This window comes from Peromyscus leucopus, chromosome 7 (assembly GCF_004664715.2).
Source record: "Peromyscus leucopus breed LL Stock chromosome 7, UCI_PerLeu_2.1, whole genome shotgun sequence".
NCBI classification, from domain to species: domain Eukaryota; kingdom Metazoa; phylum Chordata; class Mammalia; order Rodentia; family Cricetidae; genus Peromyscus; species Peromyscus leucopus.
The window spans coordinates 43,207,932-43,220,230 of record NC_051069.1 but is presented as its reverse complement, the minus strand read 5'-3'; the positions used below and the strand labels follow the sequence as shown (position 1 = coordinate 43,220,230).

At 39.7% G+C, this 12,299-nt stretch overlaps 1 protein-coding gene across 6 annotated transcripts in view; it reads left to right on the top strand.

Moving 5' to 3' along the window:
* Positions 1 to 12,299, top strand: part of Opcml (opioid binding protein/cell adhesion molecule like) — a 1,136,545-nt gene that overhangs the window by 1,021,092 nt on the left and 103,154 nt on the right. For all 6 annotated transcript variants that reach the window (XM_028883054.2, XM_028883057.2, XM_028883056.2 and 3 more), the window contains one exon: positions 374 to 499. In XM_028883054.2, the coding sequence (XP_028738887.1) occupies positions 374 to 499 (126 nt within the window). The remainder of the gene's footprint in view (positions 1 to 373; positions 500 to 12,299) is intronic.

Here is a 12,299-nt window from a genome sequence, read left to right as displayed (position 1 = left end):
CTCCTGTCATCTGTGTAAATAAGAAAGGAGCCTGTGGACAGAGAAGAACTCTTGCAGGTTCTTGTGTTTTATCTTTGAATTTCCTCTCATTGAATAAGTGGTTATACACTTGTCTTCAGATCTGCCAATGCTACCACCATACCTACATCTACCAACTACCTCAACAGGGCATAACAATGAGTTTTTCTATTAGAGACATTCCATAAATGGTGTCAATGTCCAGATCTTTGCCAAGATAAGCAAAGTGGGATTAAAATGATATTTATGGTACAAATACATAATATGATATATGCATATCTATAGGCTGACAGCTCCTTTTAAGTGCAAGGAATCATTCTCTGTTTTTTTTTTTCTCTCTTGTGTGTTTTTTTAGTTCCTCCCCAGATAATGAACATCTCTTCAGACGTTACTGTGAATGAGGGAAGCAGTGTGACTCTGTTATGTCTTGCAATCGGCAGACCAGAACCAACGGTAACATGGAGACACCTGTCAGTCAAGGGTAAGGTATTCACCATGCAAAGTTTTGAGACTGTATATTAAAGGCCTGCATGGTGCTTATGCAAAAAGAACACCAGCAACCAGAAAATAGCCTTGTATGTGAATTCAGCAACTCAGCATCTCAAAAGCAACCTATTCTATGTATCTACTGCTGAGCACCACGTTCCAGGAAAAGACCTTGTAGAAGAAATTTACTGAAATCATGTTCTAAGTTCTTCCCATAATTTAGAAATCCTTTGACTCCAAACTGAATGGAAGAGTAGATGAGCAGCTTTCATTGACAATAGTAATTTGTGTGGAGAGGGGTGTGTCCTTTCTTGTAGTAGAGGGTGAGGTTGATAGCATGCCCTTGGGAACTTTGACACTGCCGTATCTGATGGAGAAAAGGACCTCCTGCTTCAATACTTTCGGGACAGTTATGCAGAGCCATACCTGTTGGATCTGAACACACAGAGTTCACTGTGAGAGGAAGAAGGGCAGTAGGAGTAGCGACTTACACTAGGCTTGACCTTGCTCAGTACTCAGGAATTGGTATTAAAGCATCAGTTACCATCATCTCTGACTTAGTAGGAAGGAAAACAAAAGAACTTGGGTCCTTACCACTGTGAAAATAACTTGCTCGAACTTGAACTTTCAAGGATGGGCACAGAGCCAGCTGATATATTACACTGTTGCAGAACTGTGATTGATTCTAGAGAATATACAAGAATCAAGTGCTCCCTCAGGCATTGGGAAACCCAAACGTGAAACCAGTGAATAGGAAAATACACATATGCCTGCGTGTAATGTAAAAATAATGTACATCTAAAAGAAAGCAGGGAAGTAAATCCTCATAACCTTGAGAAAGGCAGAGATCCCTAAAACACAAAAAAGCCCTCTCTGAGAAGGAAAGAAAAATGACAGACTTGCTTGAGTTTCTCAGGGCAGTGTCTTAGCCAAGTGTGAAAAGCTTCATGACTTAAATGGAAATGTATTTCTTCACACTGTTGGAGGCTGTGTGTCAAAGGTCAAGGTGTGGCCAGGCTGCTTCCTTTCTTTGGTTGATTCCTTCCACCTTTTCTGCTAGCTTCTTATGATTGACTATGAGTCTTGGTTATGCCTTGTTTTGTAAATGTGTCACTTTGATGTCTGCCTCCATTCTCAGTTCCATTCTCCTTATGAGTGAGCGCAAACTTCCCATTCCTATGACAAAGTAAGGGATCCTAGTGATTACCTCTTCTTGTTTGTTTTTTACTTGATTGCCTCTATAAAGACCCTATTTCCATTAAAACATCATTAGAAACCAATGAAAAGTCTAGTCTCCGAAAAAGATTATACTTATTTCTGACAAAAAAATGATATTAACTATATATGAAAATTTATAGCATACAACCCTAAGACCCACCTAAAAATGATCAAAGCAGGCATATGAAAGCAAACAAAGTACATGAAAATATGCTCAACATCATTATTATAGAAATGACAATCAAAGCACAGTGAGATACCACTATGAATAGAGCCACTAGAAAGACTAAAATTAAATAGACTGATAGCATCAAGTGTTGGTGAGACAGGGAGCCACTGAAGTTCACCCTCCTCAACTCCAGACTGTGCCACTGAATAAGCACTCTGGAAGGAAATTTGACATTTTACTGTAAAGTGAAACATAGACTTAACATATACCTAAAGTGTGTATCCACAAATATACACTGCATGTGTTAGTTTCATTCACAACAGTTTAAACTAGAAGTAGATCACATGAACACTAACAGCAAGCAAATAAACATAAACAATAGAACAATGTTGAACAATCAAAAGATCAACCACTGATTTACATGACGTGGGGGATGAATCTCAAAATCACACTGAGAAAGACAGATGTAACTACACACACACACACACACACACACACACACACACAAATACACACACACACCAGGTGATTTCCTTTAAATAGACAAGTTCTAGACCAGGTAACCCTAATCCATAGTGACAAAAGCCAAGTCTTCAGTTACCTAAAGGGGACTTTGGGTAACACTGGTTGCAAAGCTGGGTAGGAAAGGGTGTGTGTTGGGGTGTGGAAGGGTGTGGCTATATATCTTGAATGAAATGATAGCTGTAATAGTTTTACATAAGTCAAAATGAATACAACTTTACACTAAAAATAAGTGCATTAGACTAAGTATAAATTTGATTCTAATAAATTTTGAAGTGTGTAGACATACAAGAAATAATGTCCTGATGTCTTTTCCTAATTTAGGATATCAGTCATCTCAATAACTCTAAAGGAGCAATGATTTGTTATTTGAAACATCACCTAAGCAGTGGGCATTTTCTTCCTCATAAACTGAGAACGTTCATTTTCATCTCTATCTTTTTCTAGGGAAAGATAGTGCTAATAAAATTGCTTAACACTTTTGATAAAAACTACAGATATTGAAACCTAAAATTTTAATATTATAACATCAACAAGAGCATTAAAACACACACAGTGGGCATTGCCAAGCTCAGCTTTGATCTAAGTGTAGCCATAGTGCAGGTCCTAAAGGCAGGAGCCCCAGGTGACTTTTGTCTAAAACCAGAGAGAATTTAGGCTTTATGTGATCAACAAGAATATGTCTAACCAGGAGACCAATTTTTATGCATTTGGTAAAGTTGAATGTATTTATAAATGCTTTAAATCCCAGAATATACTCATTTGATCCCAACTATATAGTTCTCGAAGCCTGGAAACATTGTAAAAAGAATTTTGACTTTGTGTAAGTGTTTTGAAGCAATTCTTTCTAATGGTTCACTGGTAAGAGTTCCCCTTTTAAAGAGAGATTCATTCATCTCCCAACCTTTCATATAGTGTAATAGTTACAATTCAGCGTTAGAAGAAAAAAAAAGCCAGCAAATTCTAAATTTAAATGTTGCCTGTGCTCTTTCAGTCTCCAGGACTGCACTCCACTGCAAGCAGGGCTTTGTCTCCAGGCTCTTGGGTCCCCAGCTTTCCTGGCTGCCATTGTCTTAGCTTATCTGCTTGCAATGACATTTAAACATTTCAACTCAAGGCATTGTTTCTGAAGTTTTCAAAGATCTGGAGAGTTTGCAAGTTTGAAATCTGCATCTGCTGGGTGGACCCAAGTGTTTTCTCTGTTTGAAAAGATGTTGAGCTCTACTCAAAGTTAGGGGGTTGTTCTAAAGAGGACCATTCAGTACAATGTGAACATCAAATAGCATTTTGAGGGGAAAAATGTTGGTTAGCTGAGAATGGAAGAATAAGAAATACAGGTTACAATGATGTTTCTTTTGGCATTCCAATGGTGTTACACATGAGAATTAAGCTCACTGGACAGCTCTGTTCCCAAAGACTGGTGGAGTTTCTGAAATATATGGCTTAAATTGTGGGCTTACATAATTGGAATAAATAAATAAAATATTCATTTAGGAAAGTTAAGAATAATATTCATACTTAGGTTTTAACATGTAATTCTAAGAGAGGCATGTATCTTAGTGGTACAGTGTATGCCTAGCATGACCAAGGACCTGGGTTTGAAACTCAGAGTCATAAAATGGCAGTCTGAATATATGCAGCCAATTCCTAGAAATCACAGAAAGAAGTTAGAGTAAGTGAATGTAAAACTCCATTGCCATGTGGGAGACTGTTAACATTAAGCATTGATGTGACCACAAAAATAAGAATCTCTGAAATTAAAAAAAGAAGATAATGAAGGAAAAATTACAAAAAAGCATAGAGATTCAAGTACAAGAATGGTATTACTACATAAAATTATAGTTGGACAATGGAGGGTTGCAGGTAGAGATGTGATGGTAAATGTTCGTTTAAAATTGTCTGTTAGTAAGGTGAGTAGACGGAATCTTAAATGTTATTACCAAGTTCTCTTGGTGCAAATATCCTGTGTATTGGCACATTCTTGGGAGTCCTGTAGCAACTTTGCATTTCTGGTTCATTTTCTCATCAAAACCCAGAACTACACCTAAGTAAGGTCTCAGTCCAAAAGGAACTACAGGGGTTGAAGAATCCACAAAATACCAGATGTGGTTTAAAGAGACCCAGCTTCTCTAATCTCTAGACTGAGTGAAGAACTGAAGACCCACTGACCTGTTTCCTCTTCAGCATTGAAAATATACCTGAATTCCCCAGAGGTAGCATTCCAGAAGACCTCACCAACACTTCCTAGGAAAGCTGGACATTTCACAGGATCATGATGAAGTGTTGTGACATCTCTAGGAAAGATGAACTATAGATGTCCATTTAGGTTTTCACAGTTGACATGTTAACTACCGAGCATATGACTGCATAGCTTTAGATGTAAAAAGTTATCCTTAATGGTTTCAGTAGCAGATAATAGCTTACTAATAAAATATATTCTTATGGATGTAATAGAGAATTATGATACTTGCCAAATGGGCTTTACACACCTACAGTTCTGTTGCAAGGTAACCTGCAGCTCAGGACTAGAAGAAAAATTCACAGGTTTTTATATTAGTGACTCCAGTTCTGCAGAATAAGGTAGGCATGTTTCAAATAGGTAAGCAGAGTGGTTGAGCAAATGACCAGTGTGTTTGCAGCACACTGTGAATGAGCTGGGTTTCAGGAATTATTTTCTGATCCCTTCCTGCAGAAAAGTAGAAGAGTAATTGGATCGGCAAAAGCAGGGGATAGCTCTTCTGTGCACAAGGGTGATCTGAATACTAAGGTGCAGGAATGGGAGCAGAGAGAGTCTAGAAAGACTTGCTCTTCTACAGAGGGCTGGGTTTCTTTCCTTCTTGTAATACCATAGCAATCCACTCTAATGCCTCACACCTGGCCGACGTCTAATGACATATTTGGGAAGGCCAGATGTTTGGGGAACATAATGAAATCTTCTCTTCTATCTCCCTCCACTGAGATTTTAAGATGACAGCCATTCACCTGTGAGTGAGTTGCTCACACAATCTACTCATACAAGATAATACCTCAGGGAGCTGGTGAATGAATTATTTTTGCAGAATTTTCTAGGTAACTGAAGCTGACTCCTTTATGCATCAACTTGAGTCATTTTAATGGAAGCACTTTTTTAAAATGCAGCAGGTTCTCTTCTGATTCTTCAGTCTAGTGAATGCCATTTAGGCTCATCTTTATAGTATAGCAACTGCACTACATATTTCAGTTGTTTGTAACTGGGCACTTGGGGACTAGGGTAACTAGGAATATAGCCTTTAGACACTGTTGAAATCCTTGTGTCTGGTGTCCATTGTTCCCTGCTCTTCCTTTCTTGACCCCAATCACACTATTAATTGTCAATTCCCCCTAAAGTTGGTGTGCCTACTTCTCAGTGGCTGCCTTTCCTCTAACTGTTTCTAATTTGTGACAATGAAGAATCTGCATAACCCAATGGATTGAGCCTGAGTAAGAACTAGGAGGGAGGGGCCTCAGCTCTCATGGTGGTGATGAGGTACTCTGATGGTCATCAGAAAGAAGTAGAGTTTTGTATTTTTTACCACATGAAGTCACTAGATACATGCGTTCGATGGTAGTGGTGAGCTATACTAGCAAAACTATAATCCGTGGTTCTCATTTGTTTGGTAATTCTATCTTCTGTACTCTCTATTTAATACTGAGGCTATGAAGTATACAGAACTATGCCTGTTTCAACCATAGTCTTTATTTGTTGCTCTATAATTCCCTTCCCAGGGAAAAAAGTCTTAAGCAACTTATCAATTCCTTATTACCCCAAATATGTATAGTTGTGTTATACATATTTGAATATATATATGGTGTGTTGTCTCACTGGAGATATGTGGACTTCAGTCACTTAGACTGGAGCTTGAGATCTTAGCTTAGCTCTTAACAAACTCAGTAAGATTACAAACATCCCTTCATTCATCTCTCTGATCCTCAGTTTCTTGTCCTGTAGAATGGGATTCTGTATGTCAATCTCATCAGATAATGTTTGTGTTGAAAATAAACAGAGAATGGCAAGCACCCGTTGTCATGGAGCATGGGTGCACAACTTTTTCTTTTATGTAACTGTTGTTCAGATGATTCATCAAATGCAGTCTTAAAAATCTGCAGCCTATATATAACCTGGGAACTAGCTATGTTGGATATCTACTGTGTTACTGGAAAAATGGAATCCCCTTCCACAAGTTCTTAGTCTTGTTCACAAAAGAATTTTAAAATGGATTCAGAACAAAGCTCCAGAACTATTTTATTCATTTGAAAGAAAATGACCAAGTAGGCAAATTGTAAAAGATGGCAGCTGCTCCAAGAGGGAGATGGATAAGAGGGAAAGAGGTACCATGCCTTTTGAGTTAGGGTCCATTAGAGAAGGCAGGCTCAGCAATAGACCCCAGCAAGCAGTTGTGTACCCAAGGGGAGGGGCTTCAGAGAAACAGTGAGAAATCCTGGCGGTCAGGAAAAGCATGCCTTGTCTTTTGGCCAGTGCTGGAAAAAGAAATGGGCAAGTTATCCTCTTGAGCTGCAACTCGGAAAAGTGAGTGGGCTTAGTAGCTCTGCCTGGCAGAAGTTGTATCAGCAGCTACATTTAGGAGGGGATTGGGGAGGGGAAAAGTACATTGTCTCAATAAGGGATAAGTATTCCTCTCACCTTCCCAGCATGTTTTCAGGTAAATCTGCTTTCCTGAGTGTATGGACTTAGGGTCAGATGACTGACAGGCCCAGCTAGATTAACACTCAAAGGAGTACAATAGTATATAATACTCTAGTCTTTAGGGCAGGCCAGAACGTCATGCCTCTACCCAGGGCCGAGGTAGAACACAAAACTTTCTTTTGACCAAAAGGAAGTAGTTCTCCCTTACTGGGCCTCAACAAAGCTATTCAATTATTAAGGAGGGGGCAAAGCTGATGTTTCCCATTTGGGTATTGCTGAGGAAACAGGAGATAGAGTCCAAAACCAACCATGATGGAGGGGTCCAATGACCTCCAAGGTTGTCCATCTCTATCTAGCTACCCAAGAATTGGGTCAGTCCTAGTCTTGTATTTAACTTATTTAATGTTCCAGTAGTCCCGAGAGAAAAATGCTAATATTTAACTTTATTCCCCATTCCTTCATTCTTGAGTCATTAATTTAGCAAATCTGGAAATTATACAGATGTTTTATTGTGATGGACAAATTTGCAAACAACTCAAATGTCTTTCACTGAGTGCGTAGCTAACTGTGGTATATCCACACCATGGCATACTGCACAGAAAAAGAAAGAACCCTTATTCATTCACTTGACTACTTAAAAGGAATGAAAACTGGGTGCTATGTTGAGGATAAAAGTGTTATATACTGTATATTTCTTTAACAGCAAAACTATGGCAGCAAACCGCAGACCAATGTTGACAAGAGTAAGGACAGAAGAAGAGGGCTGTGAGTTGGCACTGAGCCTATCACATCTCCATTGCTGTGGTAGACATATGAATCCATATGCATAATGAAGTGTCCAAACTCATGTAAAATAAGCATGAAAAACTGATAAAAATTCATGGAAATTTCATAGCATCCTTATGGTATGCACATATTTACATATGTGTGTATAGATTTAGTTAATATTCATATTCAATTAACATAATATACCATAATTGAAGAAACTTAGTGGTGAGTATATAGAACTTACCTACTATTCTTACAACTTCTTGTAAATCAATATTAATTCTAAAATAAAACATTACAAAAAAGAATGAGTAAAATGAAGCCATAATTTTCCATTAATAATCTACCACTATAAATGCTTATAGAGTATAAATGCAGTTTATACTTCTTTATGCATCATTGCGCATGAGCTTATCACAGTTCTCCAAATGGGTCAGAGAAGGAATACTCCACCTGTTTCAAGGGTACAGAAACAGACACAAAGAAAGACATGACAGGTGACTCCCAGCTGGCTGAGCCGTACATCTATGAAAGGAACCTGGTTTCTGGTTTTTGAATCCGGACCTCTTTGTACTACACAAAAATGGTTCCAATGGCTTCAAACTGTAATGGTGCATTTTAAATCTGCTTCTGCTTGTTAGCAGAGGCACCCAAGGGTGCCCACTAACTTTGAGTGACATCTGTACTCTCATCCTATCCTTCCTTCCTCCACACCCCCTTCCAACATCTAGTCATGTTTCTAACTCCATCCACATCATGTTGTTCTAACAAAAGCGCTGCCTCCTAATGAAGGCCACAGACATGCCATTGTCTGTTGACGGTCTCTGTTACTCTTCTGCTTCAATTAAAATAAACCCATGAAGACCTACCAGCCTCACTTCTCTTCTAAACCACCCATGTCCAAGGTCCAGCTACTGAGAGAAATTGCTTATTAGTTGACCATCCACTCTTGCTACTGTGCCTTTGTCTTTCTGCAAGGCAGCCAGGATCCTTGTTTCTAATCTGGAGTCATGTTTAGAGCCTAATTAATCCCTGGAGTGTGAGAAAGAGGTGTCTGAGATGAGAAATCAAGGTTATACATATCTTGCTCAGTGGAACAGTTATGGGCAAACAAGCTGTTCCTCTCACATTTTTGCAAAGCAAATTTATGTTCGCTAACTTTGGTTCTTGTTGTAAATGAGAAGTGTATGAAGGTCTAGCAATGCGCTTTCACCATATGGGTGCCCATATGTTTCCCCCCCTTTGCTTGCGTACATTTCGCTTTGGCATGCACATATGCCTGTATTTTTGCAACTTAACAATATTAAAACTAATCCCATTTATGCTCCTTTTGGGTGAGTTGATTGAGTCATAAATTCCGGAGAATCTCTTTCTTGGGATGCTGAAGATCTGATGCCTGAGTAGGGGGAGGGCAGAGTAAGCTATTCTGGCAGCAGAGGCAGTCAGCCTGTGCCCCTGCCTACCTGATGTTCCCTGACCCAGGCTCCATAGTGGGATACTAACACTAATGACTGGGAAGCACGAACAGATTACACCTTGGTGATAACCCACATTCTGCCTCCCTCGTGAGGAGGAATCTTTACTAAGAAACAGATGGTAATTCCCAGGCTTCCCTCTCTGAAGTCCCCGGTGGAGTGACTCCTCTTGTAGCAAGCAGTCTTGATGGCTGGAGGTGTAGCACTGGATATATAGTCAGTATTTTTATTTTTATATTTCCCACACTGAGCTGAGAAACTCTGCTTGTCACAAAGGGAGCAGCTGGAAACTCAGCTTGCACTGAAATGATGTTCAGCTTCTTCACCAGGCTCTTTGGAGAATAAATATAAAAAAAAAATGTATATTAGCATGTATCAGATCAGGTGAAAACCTCAACTAATTCTCTGTAAAATTGGAACTGGCAGTGTTGCTACTGTTTGTTGTCAAGCCTTCTCCATCTTTATTTCTTACTCATCCATTCACTCACTCATTGGCTTCATTCACAATATCTCCTCTCTCACACATACAAAACAGTGGTGTGGAAGGTAGAAGTGAATCCCATCTTAAGGACCTGACAGTCTAGATACTCAGTGATCAAGTAAGTCAGCACATGCTCTGTCAGTGTGTGGTGACTGGTATGACTGGGACACAGGAAAGGATGGCCCAGTGCAGGGCAAGTTTTCACTAGGAAGGTGGCATTTGAGGATGAGTGAAAGTCCATTAGGGAGCCTGGCAAGGTGGTACACATCTTTAATCTTGGCACTCCAGAGGCAGAGGTAGGTGAAGGTAAATCTCTGTGAGTTGGAGGCCAGCCTCTGTGAGTTGGAGGCCAGCCTGGTCTACAGGGTGAATTCCAGGTCAGTCAGAATTTCTAATACAGAGAAACCCTGTCTCGAAGAACAAAACAAAACAAGTTAAAAAAACAAAACAAAAAAAAGAAAGAAAAGAAAAAAGTCCATTAGGTAGAGAGACAGGGACATGAGCCCTTGTTAGCTCCCTAGGCAGACACTTTCCACAAAAGAAACACCATGTTCCCATTGGAAGAGGGATCTGGGTCTGCAAGAAGCAACGGTATATGTTAAACAAAACAGGAGAGATAACATATCACCCAAAGGTACTTAAGGTGATCTCATTATTCTGAGAATACTATAAAAAAAAAAACACCTAGACCTTCAAGAAAGCTTGAAAATAAGGTGATCCTGTATCTAGATTTAACTAGAAACATTTAATTCCTCATCTACTCCTTCTCTATGCAAATATGGCAATTGACTAAACCTCTGCTTCCATTCCCCATCTATAAACCAAAATGAATTAGTAATGATACTTTTCCTTTATGGAGGCAAGGAGAATGGAATTTGATAGTATCTATTCCAAATACTTTTAGATTATAATATAAGAAAGGAAATTAACATGTATCATAGTAAGTGTAAAATTGGAATTAGAAAGGCACCCAGTGCCGCCTGCCGTCTGTTGCAAAGCCTTCTCTATGCAATTGCTATATCAAATTATGCTATTGAAATCAGCTGGACACTGATAAAATTGAGACCAGCTTTACAAGTCCTGTAGATCTAATTGGCCTCAGCAGTGGGTCCACAGTGACTCTTGCTGCTGAACTGAAATCCTGGGCTTCAATAGAAAATAATAAGCAGCCAGGCCCCACACCAACACACTGCAGCCACCCCTGGAGATAATGCATTTTAATTTAGACACTGAGTCCCTTCACTTGGCCAGATGTTGAAGGAACCTCAGAACTATTCATTTCCTTCTTCCTTCCAGCGTGAACACCTTTGAGAATCTTTGAAAAGACCCCTGGCTCCAAATGTGACCACTGGCTTTCCTTAGGGTTCCTTCCTCATAGCCATTTGTCTTTCTATAAACCTCTACCTTCCTAGGGTAAAGTTTCTATGAATCACCTTCTTGGGGAAAGGTATTTTCAACTGGGTCTCCACTATTTCCAACCAAACTTACTATGATTAAATTTGCCCTGCAATGTGTCAGTGTGTAGCCAAGGCAAGTACAACATAGTCCATCTTCTAAACTGAAAAGGAGATTGGAGGGGGAGATCAGTAATCTTTGTCTCCCACTGCCAAGTAGTTGGGACCACTACTAGAAAGAGACAGAGCAGAGGTAGCTTGAGGTCACTGATTGACTTTTTAAGATCTCTCTCCGTATTGTGGTTTTAGGAAGGTCTGTGGCTTTATCACAAGTTCCAGGTAGCTTGTCGAGATGCCCACATCTAACTCACTAACAGCTAGAGTTGGATGCACACATAAACACACACACACACACACACACACACACACACACACACACACACACACACAAACACTGATGTCAAGTTATGGGATTTTCAAAGCATCCCTACCAAGTTAATACAGCTTAGTGTTTAACTAGCATGCTTCACATCAATAGAGCATTAATGACATAACACTTAGAAGCTTAAGCACTGAGATGTTTTGTCCTCTTCATTCTCTCAGTGCTCTTGGCAAGCCTCATAAAGTGCAAAGAGTATGACTTGATTAACTGAGTTACTGAGATACTGACATCTCCTGGTGATGCTATACCCCACTTGGGCTAGATAGGATTCCTTTCTTCCTTCCCCATACCTTGGCCACTGGAGGTCCAGTAGAGCACATGAGCTGGCACATTTGTAAAGTTCCTAGCACCAAGCATACCACCTTACATTTTGAATGTGATCAAAGAATTCCTATCAAATAACTGTATGTGTATGGTCTTATATGCATCCTATAGTATGCCAGAAACAAAGTAAAGAGAAGCACAATGATGATCTGCCTAGACCTGTCTCCAGATCCAAGGACTACTGGGATGATAGTCCTGATGTGCCCAGGAAAGGCTGTCGGGGTGTCTTAGTCACTGTTCTATTGCTATGAAGAGACACCGTGACTGAGGCGACTCTTAGAAAATAAAACATTCAATTTGCAGCTTGCTTACAGTATCAAAGGTTAAGCCCATTATCAT